The sequence below is a fragment of the Fistularia commersonii genome, chromosome 24 (genome assembly GCF_037954325.1).
Source record: "Fistularia commersonii isolate RoL2024-O1a breed Wild chromosome 24, RoL_Fcom_v1.0, whole genome shotgun sequence".
Classification (NCBI taxonomy): domain Eukaryota; kingdom Metazoa; phylum Chordata; class Actinopteri; order Syngnathiformes; family Fistulariidae; genus Fistularia; species Fistularia commersonii.
Window position 1 is genome coordinate 10823696 of NC_141307.1, and position 16722 is coordinate 10840417.

General features: G+C 45.5%; 2 protein-coding genes across 3 annotated transcripts; one reads left to right on the plus strand and one right to left on the minus strand.

Moving 5' to 3' along the window:
* Positions 1 to 613: 613 nt before the first annotated feature.
* On the minus strand, positions 614 to 7683 carry gpnmb (glycoprotein (transmembrane) nmb). Of its 2 annotated transcripts, none has more exons than XM_086171765.1 (12): positions 7528 to 7683; positions 6508 to 6657; positions 6295 to 6435; positions 5979 to 6152; positions 5733 to 5894; positions 3972 to 4280; positions 2523 to 2582; positions 2201 to 2410; positions 1907 to 2012; positions 1600 to 1820; positions 1421 to 1511; positions 614 to 934 (listed from the first exon to the last, which is right to left on the minus strand). In XM_086171765.1, exons 1-12 carry the CDS (start codon positions 7595 to 7597, stop codon positions 778 to 780), a joined length of 1851 nt encoding a protein of 616 aa, XP_086027891.1. In that variant the 5' UTR covers positions 7598 to 7683; the 3' UTR covers positions 614 to 777. The 2 variants fall into 2 exon arrangements, with proteins under 2 accessions (XP_086027891.1, XP_086027890.1); XM_086171764.1 differs by having other exon boundaries at positions 6274 to 6435.
* Positions 7684 to 9210: 1527 nt separating this feature from the next.
* LOC147220492 (polypeptide N-acetylgalactosaminyltransferase 15-like) lies at positions 9211 to 16448 on the plus strand. The gene is made up of 10 exons (XM_086171440.1): positions 9211 to 9881; positions 11510 to 11676; positions 12487 to 12685; positions 13263 to 13430; positions 13564 to 13681; positions 13801 to 13989; positions 14417 to 14548; positions 14950 to 15051; positions 15124 to 15267; positions 15352 to 16448. The coding sequence occupies exons 1-10, from the start codon at positions 9481 to 9483 to the stop codon at positions 15526 to 15528; spliced, it is 1797 nt and encodes a 598-aa protein (XP_086027566.1). The 5' UTR covers positions 9211 to 9480; the 3' UTR covers positions 15529 to 16448.
* The last annotated feature ends 274 nt before the right edge of the window (positions 16449 to 16722 follow it).

Below are 16722 nucleotides of genomic sequence, written 5' to 3' on the forward strand. Positions count from 1 at the left end.
TTTTTTTTTTTTTGTTTTGTTTTCCCCCACAAGTGTCAATCACTGGTGAGATATTCCACTTGAATTTTGAGTTATGTGATGTGTGACACCCTAACTGCAGGATTCGCTATATAGATTATCAATTTTTTTTTAATTTTATTTTTTTTTTAAATCTTACTGATTTAATTTCAATGAATGTGTAATGACAGTGAAGAAATATACAAGGTGAAAGTTTATTGAGGGGTCAAAAGTTTTATTGGTTAGAAAATATTTTGATAACACCCTGCATTTCTAGTATCTCGCAATGGGTGTAAACTTTTAAAAATTGACATCAGGTAGAAATTCAAGTACCTGAAACGCCTCATTTTGATGCATTCAGGTGCCAGAAGCTCATCGCGTCTGATGGCAAAAAAAACAAAAGGGCCTTTGAACGCAGAAATGGTTAGTTCGGCCATCCAAGTGTCCGTGACTCGCCGGATTACTTTAAAAATCTTATTCAAAAGAAGTATTCAGTGTAAGGAATATACTCAAGTCACAAGCTAGATGTTATTTACAAGAGCACCAAAATTGCCACGATTGAGTGAAGAAGCACATAATGTCTTTTTTTTTTTTTTTTTTCTTTAAAAAAAAAAAAAAAAAAAAAAAAAGCCAAACAAGCCCTTTATTAATTCAGCCGGCATAAGGCGCAAGTATTATCCAATGGTATTTCACAGATATGAACACATTTGTTATGTAATTAGACTTCGCTTGCGGTGTGACATCGCATGGAAAAAGGGGCGGAGGGTTTTCGCCGAACGCCTACAGGGGGCTTCTTTCGCTCAGCAGGTGATGGCTTTCCTCGCTGGAGGGGAAGAGCGCCGCCCGCAGGCGCATCATGTGGCCGCCGCCCCCGTTGCCACCGGCAGCGGCTTCCTCTGCCAGGGACCGACGTATCGGCCGGTACACTCTGTAGCGTCTGCGATGGAGGGAAGAAGGACCAAAAAGGAAGAGGAACTGAGAGCTTGACGTTGCCAGGGGGGGTTGAGGTCTTTTAACAAGATCTGGCCCAAACAACTCCTCAGCCCGAGTGGACTGTTTGGATTTGACACATGACCCTCACCATTACTTGTCCAACCCCTGTAGTTCATACCCTTGTTCCCCGTTCATACCCTTGTTCCCCATGCATAACAACTCCTGGATTAACCAAACCTAACCCCTGGACCAACCGCCAAATCTCCACAATCTGTGTTAGAACCAAAAAGAAGACTCTTCAAGGACTCTTCAAGAAGTCTAGATTGCTTGACAACGCTTGACCAGGACCTGGATGTCCGAGAACCCTTACGGACATACGGTATGCCATCTTTACCTTTAGGGACGGTGTCACCCCAGAAAATTGACCGCCTTCACGAAGGCCCTGCCCACCCTGTTGCACCCGACGTCGTCACATTCCAAGGCTGCTTACCTGTAGACCATGTAAGCGATGAACCCGAAAACAGTTGCCAGCACGGTGCTTGCAGAGAGGACAACCTCCGCGGTGTGGTGAGTCTCCGTCACTATCAGGGAGCGAGAATACGTTATTTTTTTTCTCCCCCGGTTTTTGGTCGATAAAACGAGACTTAAAAACAAGCGTGAGTAACAAACCCGGCGGCTCCCGGGACTTGTTGATGGTGACGGTCGTGCTGGCCAGGGTGAGGCTGCTCGAGTCCTCCAGGGTGATATTGACGCAGTAGGTCCCGGGTTCCAGAAACGTTCGCGTCAGACGTACCTCACATCCCGACGAAGGGGGCACGTCGTCGCACATGATGTTTCGCACCTCGGTACAGGTGGGATCCGACACGATGGTGCAGGCTGAAGTAGGCATGCTGTGGGGATACAATGACATGTATGTCTTTGAGCATAATGCAACTGCAATAGCCCCTAGTGTGCATTGGTGCTTGTTTACACCCACCTGCCCAAACATTTCACCAGAAAGCTGACGTCTGTTTTGGTCATTCTGGCAGCGATGACATCCACAATGCGACTATTTGATCGGCCGCCGACCGGACGCTTGGGCTCTGCGGGCGATATTTAAATGCTACTATCACTTTTCGACTCCTAAGGAAAAAGGCATACAAGTCGGGCAAGACCAGGGGGGCACTCGGGAAAAGACAGGAAGCGGGGTCAGAGGTAGCGGAGATGAAGATTTTGAGGTTTTCATCAAACGCGGAGGATGGACGGGGACGACCCCCGAACTCCAACCCACCTATGATGCTGATGTTCCCGACGAAGGTCCCGTAAACGTAGCGGTAACACTCGTCTTCTTTCAGCGTCTTCCTCTGGCGCAAGGCCTCGGGAGTGGGGATGGACTGGGTGGAGACGGCGTCCGTCAGAGGGTACGGCTCTGTGGTGGGCCAGCCGGTCGTCGTGGCGACAGAGGACGGCGAGATGGGTGATGGGCTGGTGCTGTGCTTCACTGAGACAACGCAAAGCGAGAACTCAGAAGTCCGGGCGATCGATGAGTTTTTTTTGTTTTTTTTTTGTTTTTTGGCTGAATACACACTTTCAGAAATCGCGAACACACTCACCCTCGGTCGTTTCCACCTTCATAGTGACGGCGTGAGTGATGGGCGGAGGTGTGGGAGCCTCTGCGAGAAGACAAACATGAACCAGAACCTGCTTTTTTTTGGTCTATTTCCAATCGCATGCATGCAAATACGCAAAAGAGGGATTTAATTTCTTAATTTGCGACAACCGAGAAGCTTCACAGCTTCAATACGATAACGTCAGGAAGCCAAACACAGAGTCCGTCATTCCCCCTCCAGATTGCCCCATCTTTGAATTTCAAAATGATAAAACACACTACAGTGAAACGTAATCCCCTTAAAAATTTTTTTTTTTTTTTTTTTTTTTTTTAAATAGACTCTTGCAGAAGCACAAAGAGGTCATAGAAATTATTCTTAATTTGGGCAGGAGTGACATGGAGCCACTCCTAAAGAGAAGGTCGCCGGTTCAATTCCGACAAGGTCTTTCTGCACAAGCGAATGCATGTTTGTCTCTATTATAAGCGAATGCGATAATGAATGAATGACTTTATGACGTGTTTTATTTATATAGAGCGAGACAGTGGACGGTTGTATATCTCTTTATGACGCGTGAATGACAGTGTAAAGTATAGAAGTATAAATGACAGTGAATGGTTTCATTTCCTGAGAGAATGAATACTTGTTTTTCTCTACATACTGTGCAATAATCCTCATTATACGCATAAATACAATACCTGTTCATGTAAATATACATGTGTACACGACACATATATTTTTACAAGTATTTTTTTTTATTTCTTTCTTTTTTATCTTTACCGTTTTTTAGTTTATTTTTATTATTCGCTATTTTATTATTTATTTTGATTCTTCTCCACTTCTCCACTGTGAGCAGGAGCTGCGTTCAACAAATTAATTATTCTGATTCTGAAATATACATTGCTCAAAAAAATAAAAGGAAAGCTGAAATAGCACATCCTAGATATGAATGAAAGAAATATTGTTATCAAATACTTTGTTCTTTACATAGTTGAATGTGCTGACAACAAATCACTCAAAAATGATCAATGGAAATCAAATGTATTGATCCATGGAGGTCTAGATTTGGAGTCTCACTCAAAATTAAAGTGGAAAAACACACTAAAAGCTGATCCAACTTTGATGTGATGTCCTTAAAACAAGTCAAAATGAATGTTGCGTCCTAAGTGGACAGTTTGATTTCACAGAAGCGTGACTGACTTGGAGTTACGTTGTGTTGTTTAAGTTTTCCCCTTATTTTTTTGAGCAGTATATCATAACAATGCAGTTCCATGAAAAGAGCGGATCCGGAGTTTTAAATTCACTGTCCGGCAACTCGGGACTTCAACTTTAAAAATGCTCCTCGGAGTCGTTTTCCTACGGCACCTCCCTGTGGCAAGACCGGAAAAACAACCTCGGGCCGCGTGAAGTCAAATCACATTTGAAAGAAACGCGTGCGCGAACCGGCGTTTTTACCCGTGCGGCCCTTCGGGGTGGGCGTAGCGGCGGCGGGAGGGCACTCCTTGGGAAACATGGCCTCCACGACCAGCTTCACGCTCATGGTCCCCAGTGAGTTGTACGTGTGCGTGGTCACGTCGTGGTGCGTCACCAGCTGGTTGCCGTCTTTGAAATCCCACGTGTAGTCGACGGAGGCGGCCGACTTCAGGTAGTCGCTGGGATCGTGGAGCTGCACTTTAAACACCACGTCTTCCCCGCGGAAGAAGACGCTCCGTGTCTGGTTGACCGCGGCCTTCTGGGAGATGCTCACAGTCACCGGGATCTTATCTGCGGAAGTGAATGAATTATTCACCGTGGTTGGAAATAAAACAAGTGATGGCAAAGAGCATTACTTATGTAAACCTCTATATATGAGGGTGAATGGTTGGTTCCTATGTTACGTGTGAATAAGTGAGTCTACATGACTGGGTGAATTTTGTTTGTCCCTATAAGACCCTTGAATGAGTGAGTTGTAATTTTTTTTTTTTTTTTTTGGAATTGTGAATGAAAGATTGAATGGCTTTATGTCTATGAGTGAATGTTTATTCGTCCCAATATGACGTATGAATGAGCGAATGGTTGTATTTCTTTATGAATGGTCGTATGTTTATTTCAGTGTTTCCCGACCTTTTTTGAGCCACGGCACATATTTTACATGAGAAAAATCACACGGCGCACCACCAAATAAATATGTCAAAAACAGTTTTTAATGAATTAGAATGAAACCGTAGTCTCAATTCACTTAGTGTGAAATCTAATATATCTAATATCTGTAGATTTGTCAAGTTGCAATGCAAATTTCCCACTGACGTGCAACTTTTCCAGAACACTTTTTTGCAATATCCGAAGACATGTCATCAATATGTCTGAAAATGGTATTATTTGAGAGAAATCTGGCTATTTCTTTATCAACGCCAGAGCCGAGCGTTTCTTCTCCAATGATTTTGCCGGCAGGTAGTATTAATGTTTTGCTGTTTGGATTTAGAGACGAGTTCAGCAACTTTATAGCAGCTTTCACTGCTTTCTCACTCGTCTTGGTAGTTTTCAACAACGCTGCCTGTTTGTTTACGCAGATACAAGTACTTTTTATTTTAAAAATGATACACAGTTACACAGATGCACAGGTTAATTCACTACCCGTTGCCATGGAATGCACACGCTGCCCACATAGACATAGGAAGACACATTATTTGCGTTGGATAAATCATTTTCGGACCAATCGGGTGAAAGTGGGCATTTTTCCACGGCACACCTGATGATCTCTCACGGCGCGCTAATTGGGAAACACTGATTTATTTAACTGCGTGAAGCGTTTTTTCGTCCCTACATGACGTGTGAATGAATGAGTGAATTGGTGTATTTCTATATATATATGTCTGTTATATGACTTGTGAGTGAATGTTTACGTCTGTATGACTTGTGAATGAATTGTCGCGTATCTTGAGGCTTGTGAATGAGTGAGTGAATGGTTATTTTTATGACTTGTGAATGAATGAGCGGATGGTTCATTTGTCCCAATGCGACGTGTGAATGACTGAGCGAACGGCCGTCTGTTTATACGACTGGGTGAAATTTTGTTCCTCCCTCCCGGTAGGACTTGTGAATGAGAGGGTGAACAGTTGCCCGTCTCTGCATGTGATCGAAAGCGAAACCCGGCTCCGCCTCCCATCCCCTGACAAGCGATATCGAGAACGAACGAATGAATATCCGCGCAACTTTTCCGCACGTGTCGGCTTCTACCTGTGACATAGAAGACGGTGTTGTCTGTGCTGAGCGGGGTGTACTTTCTGCGCTCGCGTTTCCGATACACCAGCACCTCGATGACCTCGGCCCCGAGGGGGAAGCTGGAGGTGTTGAGCGTCAAACTGGAGGAGGATCCGTCGCACGTCTCGAAATATTGCCCTGGACGGACATCGGAGGGGAAAAGCGTTCATTCGATTTTATTCGGATCGAGCGGGTCTTCGGCCCCGTTTCCGACGCCCTCACCCATCGTGTGCCAAACGTAGACGTAGCTCTTGCGTCTCCAGTCGTTGCTCTGCGGGAAGGGCTTCCCGTCGGGGAAAACGTCGCACTTGGACGCGTCGTTGCACTTCCCGAAGCCGTAGTCGTCCAACCAGGAGCTCCAGCCGTACACGTAGCCGGAGCGCAGCTGTCCGTTAGCTGCGCGGAGAAGGAAAAAAACAACGTGAGAGAGAGAGAACGCGCGATTGGTTTTTTATTTTCGCCTTCGCGAGACAGCGGGAGGGTACGATTGGCCTCTTCCGGGCTTCTCGGCAGTAACCTGAGGCCTCCAGCTCCGTACCGTCCTCGCAGTGCTCGTCCCACAACAGGTTCCCGGCGGGATCTTCCTTCTGACACGGCGGGTACTCCAGCTTGGCGGTGAAGGTGACGGATGAGCCGTTGAGCGCCGGGCTGTCGCTGGTCAAACGGACGGTTGGTTTACCTGCGCAAGGGGTAGACGGTCCAGATTATCCGCGTCCCGTCAATGGGCGGAAGACGTAAGATCCCGACTTGCCTCTCCGGTGCGTGAGCTCCTTCGTTTTTAGCGGCGGGTAGAGGCTATCGTCCCACGGGTTGGTGTCGGGATCCCAGCCGGGGATGGGCGGGATCGGGAACGGAAACTTCCCCAGTTTGGTGTGCTTGTGGGAAAACATGTCCCTGTATGCTGGCGACAGGGCGAGAAGTCGCACGTGATAACGTTTAGCTTAAAATGCTTTTTGGCGTCAAATAGACGACGTGATCCGTATTCGCTATTTTATCACGAAAAAAACGGTAGTCGATAATTTTAATCCGTCACACCTGATCCACCTTCAGAGGTCGACCCCGGCGACAGGGATAGTGACGTCAATCTATAAATTTTAAAGTTATACCTGAAATCCACTATTACACAGCTATTACAATGTAATAACACAGGTTTTAAGGCTTCGGTCCGCGGGATGCGACGGTGTTTTCGTTTGCACGACTGAGGGAGAGGTCTAATTGAACTCATGGGACTCTGACTGCGTCAGTTATCCAAAAAAACAAAGAAAAAAAAAAAAAAGCCAGAAAGAAAAACCCGAACTGACAAATTTTCTCAGACAAATCGGAATACTGCATGTCACGCTCGTACTCTCTTTAATTGAATCACATTTGCACCTGTTTTTAGTTTATCTACTGTTTTTTTTTTTAATTTGTACTGCCAATTGTACTTGTTTTTAGTTTTATCCGCCCCCTTCTACTTTTTAATTTGATCTCATTTTTTACTTGTTTCGAGTTTTATCTACTGCTTCCGTACTCTCTTTAATTTAATCTCATTTTCACCTGTTTTTAGTTTATCTACTGTTTTTTTTAATTTGATCTCCCTATATTGTTGTGCAGTGCTCTGCTTTGCTTGTAAATTTGTCGACCCTGAAAATGAGGGAGACCTCAGTGGTCTTACAAGTATAAATAAAGGTTTGAAAGAATGAATGAATGAATATGGCGGGTCTGGAAAGGTTGTTTTTTTTTTAGAAATATAATTTATGATTTCAAGTTATTTCAAACGGATCTCACCTACCTGGACCCGCGTCCGCCTCCAGTAGAAACCACACGCACACGAATACGGAGAAAAACCAGGAAAATCCCATTTCGGAGGTTTTTTTGGGTTTTTTTTTTTCTCCAGGACGCCGGATCCCTCTGCCTGCTTCCTCGCCCTCTGCTCGGCGTCGAACCGCAGCCGCCAATTCAACGGGGAAGTTGCACGACGCGCGGACATGTGACGCGCTCCTAACGAGACGCGCATCATTTCTCATTAGGGGGAAACGCACGGGGAGGGGAAAGGAGAGGAGAGGGGGCTCTTATTTTCTTTTCTTCCACTTCCATCCTTCCATTTTTACTCTTCTTTAACCTCCTCTGCAGCCTTTTTTTTTTTTTCCTCTTTGTTTTTTTTTTTTTTAATTTTATCGCTCCCCTATGTTCATCCAGATGTGCAGAACACCTGGATTTTTTTTTGCACAGTCCTCAAGGCTAGAGGGCGCACACACACACACATATATATATATATATACACACACATGCTTGCGTTCCCCTTGTAAATTGTCTAAATGATATAATGTAATTACAGATGTTGCTTATCATTCTTCTTTGAGTTCATTTGATATCTGTGTGTGTGTGTGTGTGTGTGTGATGGCTTAGCACATGACACGGCGCTCCGTTAATAACCAGCGTGTGTGTCGGGCGTGTGTGTGTGGGGGGGGGGTTGGTTTGAGAATATATAAAACTTTTTATTGTTGAAAGAAAACGCTTTTCGAGCCGGAAGTAAAGTTTAGGATGCACTGTTAAGTAGCCAATGACGTCATCCACCTCAGGTGACGTCAAAGTAAATGATGTATACATGTTTTTATATATAATCCCTGTAAATCGACAAGTATGGATATTTGCAGTCTATTCCATTGCAATCCAGATTCATAGCAGATTGGATGATTTATTATCTGATAACGGTTTCCATGACAACCCCCCCCCCCTCCCCGCGTCGCCCTTTTGCCGGAAATGACTGAAAAGTGGCGTTAAAAAACCCGGTTTGCATCCCTTCTCCAGCAGGGGGCGTCACTGATATAATAATTCCAACTTTTATTTTTATTTACTATTTCCAGTAGTTTCTCTTGAGATAAAGAAATAAATATTAAAATTGGGCCAGAAATGACTCGGAAATCAGAAACGATATGATGATTATAACAGAACACATGGGAGTAGGTGTATGTGTCAGGCGGAGAGTGTGAGTGCGCATGCGCCAGAGTGTTTTTGTGTGTGTGTGTGCGCGCTTGCATTCCTCCATCCGAGTAGAAGCCAGATAGTAATGAGGGCCTGACACACACACTCACACACACCCCTCCCCGCCTGCGTTCCTCGGTCTGCGCGCAATTGTGCAGGACGTGGAAATTTCAACACTATGTGTGTGTGTGTGTGTGTGTGTCTGTGTGGGCGGGCGTGTGTGTTCTGGCTGTCGGACGGAACACACAGGAGCGTTCACCGCCTCTGGAAGTTCACCGAGACAAACACACACACACACACACACACACACTACGTTCCCGCACTCCGTCGGTGTCCTGGGATGGAAAAGAAAGTGATGGGTTGGAGGGTGGAGGTACTGTGTGTGTGTGTGTGTATGTGTGTGTGTGTGTGGAGGGGGGGGGTCAGCTGATCCCTCCTCTTTTATTCTCGAGCGGGTTTTCAGACTCGGTGGTAAACACATCGAGCTCTATCCCCCCTAATATCCCCCCCCTATTCCATTGCCATATATATTTATATAAAGCATATAAAGCGAGAATCTTCCCAGAGCAGGTGGAAGACTAGAAGTTGAGGAGGAGTGGGGGTCGTTGTCTCTAACCTGTCGCTTTCCTCTGGCGTGTTTTTTTTGTTTTTGTTTTGTTTTGCTTAGTGCTATAGCTGAGGTGGAGGAATTGGTCCGAAGATGGAATCAGGGTCTGCGCGGCGGGGTTGAATTCCCGTCATAGTCTTCGCTCCGCTCGGCATGAAACTGTGCGCGGAAGTTGCGCGGGTGAGGAAGAGGAGCAGGAGGTGGAGGGTGATCTTCATCTGGCTCCTGCTCGGCGGATTCGCCTTTGTGACGCTGGCTTTGTCGGATCTCTTCGACCGCAGCGCCGGACCCCCGCGGCGACCCCCGCGGAAGACCCCCGCCGCGCCGGTCTTGGCGGCCGGGTGGAGGGACGGCGCCTCGGAGCTCGTCGCGGACTTCGGCCCCCTCGGTTCCCTGCGGGAGGACCAGCTGCTACCGGTGCCGATCCCGCGGAGGAGACGCGGTTTCGGAGATCCCTCCGGGGCTCCTGCGTCCCAGACGCGCCGCCGGGATGCGGAGGCGAAGGTGCGCGTCCACGAGGACCGGAGCGGCCCGGGAGACCAGCGCAGCCCGATGTGAGCTCAGAGGCGCGGTGACAAAAACGTAGGATGACGAGGGAATGAGAGGGTCACTTTCAGAGTTGTACGTCTGTATGAAAGTGTGAATGGCTGTGTGTTTTTATCATGTGTATAACTGAGTGAAGGGTTGTTTTTATATGACACATGATAGTTTTATATTTTTTATGACATTTGGATGAGTGAGTGACTGGTTGCATGTATTTATGATGTGTGAGTGAACTTTTTCTTGTATTTATATGACATGCAAATGATTGACTGAATGCTTTCACGTCACTTCATGACATTTGGATGAGTCAGTGAATGGTTGCATGTCTCTATATGAAATGTTAACATTAGGCTTTTTTCAATATGACATGTGAACGGTTGTATGTCTATATGATGACTGAGTGAGTCAATGGTTGCATGTACATAAGAGTGAATGGTTCCATGGCTTTGCATGACATGTGAATGACAGATTTGTTTTTATACGTATGAATGGTTTTATGTCTATCGTTAATGAATGAGTGAGTGAATTTTTGCATGTATTCATGACATGAATGAGTGAGTGTTTTTTTTCTATGGATTTTTTTCACGCATTAATTACATCACATTACATTGCAGTCATTTAACAGACGCTTTTATCCAAAGTGACTTACAAAAATCACAATTTTATAACCGAAGATCCAAAGTACCAGAAGCCGCAAATTCCGCAAAAGAAATTTAATTTTTTGCATGTTTTTTGCATGATTTTTTTTTTCATGAATTGCCCCCGGTGAGTGGTTGGTTGCATGTCTCCATATGAAATGCTAACATTATTTTTTTTTCAATATGACATGTGAATGGTTGTATGTCTGTATGATGACTGACTGAATGTGTGTTTTTATGATGTGTGAGTGAGTGAGTCAATGGTTCCATATTTCTATATGACATGTAAATAAGAGTGAATGGTTGCATGGCTTTGCATGACATGTGAATGACAGATTTGTTTTTATACGTATGAATGGTTCTATGTCTATCGTTAATGAATGAGTGAGTGAATTTTTGCATGTATTCATGACATGAATGAGTGAGTGTTTTTTTCTATGGATTTTTGTCACGCATTAATTACATCACATTACATTGCAGTCATTTAACAGACGCTTTTATCCAAAGTGACTTACAAAAATCACAATTTTATAACCGAAGATCCAAAGTACCAGAAGCCGCAAATTCCGCAAAAGAAATTTAATTTTTTGCATGTTTTTTGCATGATTTTTTTTTTCATGAATTGCCCCCGGTGAGTGAATGGTTGCTTATCCCTATATGACATATGAACAAGTAAGTGAATTTTTGCATATATTTATATAAAGTGAATGACAGATTTGTCCATATGACTGTGAATGGCTGAATAAGATGATGAAATTACGTCTGTGTTTGGCTGTGAGATGGCCGGGATCGGCCACAAGCCATAAAGATCACAAGCGAATGAGTAAACCTTTTCTTTTGCCTTCCTGTCCACGAATAGTCTTTCTTCTTCGGTGGCTTCATATGAACTAACAAAGGGAACGCCAGACTTTGAAACCCCGTTTCCGTCCACTAGGACCTCCGTGAAATCCCCGAACCGTCCGTTTCTTTGACCGGTTGCGATCACCCCCCCCACCCAACAGGTGCTCCCGGGAGCCGTACCGCCAATCCCTGCCTTCGGCCAGCGTGGTCATCTGTTTCCACGACGAAACCCGGTCCGCGCTCCTCCGCACCGTGCACAGCGTGCTGGAAACCTCACCCAAGCGGTACCTGCGGGAGTTGCTGCTGGTGGATGGCTCCGGCCAGCAGGGTGAGCACGGCGGCTCTGACACAAATGTTGAGCCGCATTTTGTAATAACAGTGCATTTTGTAATAAACGTCCAAAATGTAATAACTTTTTCATTTCATTTTGTAATAAAGCCGCATTTTGTAATAAACCGCCCCGACGCATTTTGTAATAAATTTTGCCGCATTATGTAATAAGTTATTACATGTTGAGAAGATTATTACAAAATGCACTTGCAACTTTTTTATTTTCTAGGAAATGTAATAACATGGTGCACTATGTAATAACAATTCTAAAGCATAAGTTTGTTAATTGTATTTTATTTTACTTTAAAGTATTTGTAAAAGCTAGGCCTATTATTAGTATCACTGTATTAGCCTAGTAGCAGTACTTAGCAATTACTATTAGTACACTATTCAAAGGTTGCATTAACAGAGAATATTCTATAAATTCCATGTTATTACATTTCCTAGAGAATAAAAAAAGTTGCAAGGGCATTTTGTAACAATCTTCTCAAAATGTAATAACTTATTACATAATGCGGCAAAATTTATTACAAAATGCGTTGGGGCAGTTTATTACAAAATGCGGCAGTTTATTACAAAATGCGGCTTTATTACAAAATGAAATGAAAAAGTTATTACATTTTGGACGTTTATTACAAAATGCACCGTTATTACAAAATGCGGCTCAACACACAAACATTCAAAATAGCCGTGTATCGAAAGCGGGGATATTTGTATTTTTGACGACGACGCGAGAAGCGAGAAGATCCTTGAACATGCCGAAGTTGCCCAGATGTCTGGATAAGAAAGTGGATTCTTTGTATTCCAGGTCAGAATGCGTTGAGGGAACACGTGTCCAACTTGGATGGGGTGCGTTTGATTCGCGGAGCCGGAAGCTCGGGGATCGGAGGCTGCCGGAGCTCGGGCGCCTCCAGAGCCGCAGGGGAGGTGCTGGTTTTCATGGACTCCAACTGCCAATGCCACAGGGGCTGGCTGGAGCCGCTCCTGGAGCGAGTGGCCCAGGACAGGTACCGGACACTCGCCCATGTCAGCGACCGCTACAAATTCAATGTCAAAGTGGACTAATGTCCGTCTTCTACGGACTTTGTTTGCTTTTTCTTCTACTTCCTGGTAGGGTTTCTTCCAAAAATGAGAAGGTGGAAGTTTTTTCGGTCTGCTGCCCTCAGTCATGAGGACTCAGGGGGGGTCTGGCCTTCCATATCCAAAACCTCGCTCTCATGATTTGGCTCCGGTCTCGAGTCTCCCGACTTGCCTGCGGCGTGTCTCTAATTAGACGGATAATTAGCCCGATCTCTTGGGCTCGGAATTCGCGACCGCCCTTGGTTCCCTCGCTCGCCGCCACATGTTTGACCCCCTTCTGCTATTTCGCGCGCTCTCTCACGCCTCAATTCCGTTTCCTTCGGACGAAGAAGCCGGCGTGACCTCTCCGCGCGGGGGTTTCGGACGATAACGAAAGAGTTCGACGCGGTCGAACGGGAAATTGGACGCTTTTAGACCGAGACGAAAAAAAAAAAAACACGGATTGAAAGAAACAGAGGAACTCCCTCCTTGTTCGCTAACCTTCTGATAAACGATTCCGTGCAGGACCACCGTGGTGTCGCCCATCATGGATGTGATAGACGGTCGGACCTTCCGGTACGATGCCACCCGGTGGCCGGTCAGGGGAGTTTTCGACTGGAGGCTGGAATTCCAGTGGGAGTCCAACGTCGGGGTACAAGTCACGCCCCCGGATCCGGGAATCCGTCCAATAAGGTCAGTCGACATCTTCCGACGGAGAGAACCGCCCGACGCTGTGGACTCCCTTTTCATTATCTTCAGTCAGACGTCTTAAAGCAATGTCCGTGTGATTTCATTTGTCGGTAAATCGGTGTCCTAAATGTCGTAGGAGTCCGGCGTTAGGAGGTGGAGTTCTGGCAATTGACAAACATTTCTTCCAGAGCGTGGGGGCTTACGACCCAGGGATGCAACAGCGTGGAGGGGAACACGTCGAGTTCTCCATCAGGGTGAGGGGAACGCTGTCGCCCAACTGGTCGCCTTTTGTCGGGGGTTTCGGGGCGTTTTCAAGGGCGGCGGCGCCCTCTTGAACACGACCGCCACGCGTTATCGCCGATGTTCCCCCCAGGTTTGGTCGTGCGGTGGAACGATGGAGGTGGTTCCCTGTTCCCGTGTCGCCCGCCTGCAATATCAGGAGTTTCCAGTCCCAGACCAGGAGCCGCTAGAGAGGAACAAGATCCGCCTCGCCGACACTTGGATGGACGGATATCGAAAGATCTTCTACAGGAGAGACACGCTCGCTCATTCCATCAGGCAGGCGAGTGCGTTTCTGCGTTTTTAACCCTCGTGCGATCTTAACATTGTGTTTACTCCCCTTGTCCTACGGGTTAAAAATGACAATCTTTGTACCCTAGTGGTTTACGGCCCCACATGGAAACATAAACAAAAAAGAAGTATCGCTTTTTCTAATTATGGGGTCTCTTTAGGAAAAGTCATAAAATTTCAAGTTGAAAAAAAAAATAGGTTAAGGTGTTTTTTCGACAGCTAAACATGGTAGTGGGTCACTTTTGACCCGCAATACAGCACGAGGGTTAAAGAACGCAAATGTTCTGCAAGGTGGCGTGCAGGTTTGGCGCCTCCCCCGGGTTTCCTCCCACAGTCCAAAAAACACACAAGAGGTGGTCTGCATGTGTTTTTGTTTTGATAACACACACAAAAACATACTCCCCCCCCCTCCCGTGCAGTCAGAGAGCCCAAATGTCACCGAGCGTCTGCGGCTGAAGAAGAACCTGGGCTGTAGGAACTTCCGCTGGTACCTGACCACGGTTTACCCGCAACTTTACATCCCCCAGGACAGACCAGGACTGTCGGGCCAGGTAGCAGGCACACACACACACACACACACACACACACATACATTTTTATATGTGAAAATGTATTTCATAACATATGTGATTTCATAACAGCTACACTACAATTTTTCCTTTTATCATACTATTGTGCACTCCTTACCTCACTTGTTACTAAGACACTTATAGTTTTATCACTTGCTTACTCAGACACTTTATAGTTTCACTGAGACACTTTATAGTTTATAGTTTATTTTTATTTCTAATTCTGCCTTTTTCTTTTTATAATTTATTACTGTTATATTTTCTGTAACTCTGGCACAACAATTTCCCTCGGGATTAATAAAGTTGTTCTTATCTTATCTTATCTTACATGTCAGACATACCTATATGATGTGCTTTTGTGACTTTGTGTGTCGTGTTTGAAGCTGTACAACGTTGGCACCGGTAGCTGTGTGGACTTTCCACGGGGGAACGGGCCGCCGGGTGGATTCGTGCATGTGGCGCCATGCAGCGGGACAGGCGGCCAGGTAACCACGGTGACACTTTACTCCGCTATAAGGTAATTACAACGTCACGGATGAGCTCCTCCGTCACGGCAGCACTGCGATCTCAACTCGGAGGGCCAGGTGCGATGGGGTCCCAGGGGGGATTTGTGTTTGGATGCTGCAGGGAAGCAAGTCAGATTATCGCCGTGCAATAAATACCATCACGCCAGCAACGCACTCCGCTGGAACTTCCTTAAGGTGCGTGAATGAATTTCTTTTTTTTTTTTTTTTTTTCTCTAAACTACAAGTTGCTGCTGTTGTTTGAGACCTGTTTTCCTCCAGCTGAGTGGACAGCTCGTCCACCAGCCGTCCCAGTTGTGTCTGGAGGCCGTAAAGGGCGGAGAGAATAAAGGGGGACATCCGGAAGAGGCGGCGGGGAGGCTTTTCCTACATCCCTGCGTGCACCGTCCTCGCCAGCAGTGGCACTTTGAGCAACTCGTGGCTCCTGGAGGAACCTGAGCAACAGCTCCTAGACCGGATATCGGGCACGTATGTACTTCACGTAGGGCTCCGTGCGCTGGGATTCCACTTCGACAGTAGATGCATCAACGCCGGCAAAAACACATGTATGTACCACGACATGTGACGTCTTCCAAGTTTAATAAATAACTAATAATCAATAATAATAATAATTACGTGCATGTTTTCAAAGTGCTTCCTCAAGAAGGTCACTACTATGAGTGGATGCTTGCTTGCAACAGCAGAGGGAGCTACTTACCTTCCTTGAATAAATCCCGGCGCTGTGAGTGTATTTTTTAACGCCTCGCAGGGAAAGTTGTAAATCACGGTGGGAAACCCTTTCGCTCCGTGATTCTCAATTTTTTTTTTTTTAGCCACGGCACATATTGTTATTATTATATATTTTAAACCTTTACAGCGCCAGGGATGAGCATTTCCTGTCTGATGATTTAGCGAGCAGATGGTATTAACGTTTAGCCATGAGCAACTTTGTAGCTTTCAGAGTTTTCTCACGCGTCCTGGTGGTTTCCTTCAAAAACTGTCTGTTTACGAACAAAATCGTCCGTGTTCTTATCTCGAACCGAAGGGTGTTTAGTTTGGAGATGGCGTTTAATTACGGCACTGTTGGACAGCTTTTCCGTTGGTTGGTTCGCCAGTAAAAGCAATATAAACTTTTATTGTGCTGTTTGAGCTCACCTTTTTTTTTTTACTTTCTTCTGACCTCCACTCATACTTGGGCCGTCATCTGGGTCAGAGTGTAATTTTTCTTTTAAAATATTTATCTATCTTGTATCACTGTCGCTGTCTCACTCCAAGCATCGCTAATAGGTTTCCATTTCATTGTTCTGCCTGTCACCGCCCACTGCTGACATAGATATAAGTACGAAGACACGTTATTTGCATTGAATAAATACGTTTTTGACCAATCCGATTAAAGTGGGCATTTTTCAGTGGTTGGGAAACACTGTTTCAGCTGAACGTATGAATTCTGATGCTCCGATTGTATTCGCGTTTGTACTCCGTACGCTGAGCGCAACATGAAAAAATAGCAAAAAAAAAAAAAAAAACGTATTTTACATGTAATATAAATTTTAAGAAGATGCTTTAACATCAGTGAGTACTTTACCTCTAAAAGGGCAGGGGATTTTGTTTTTGAAATTAAATTAACCCCAAGTGACGGAAGGATTACATGAA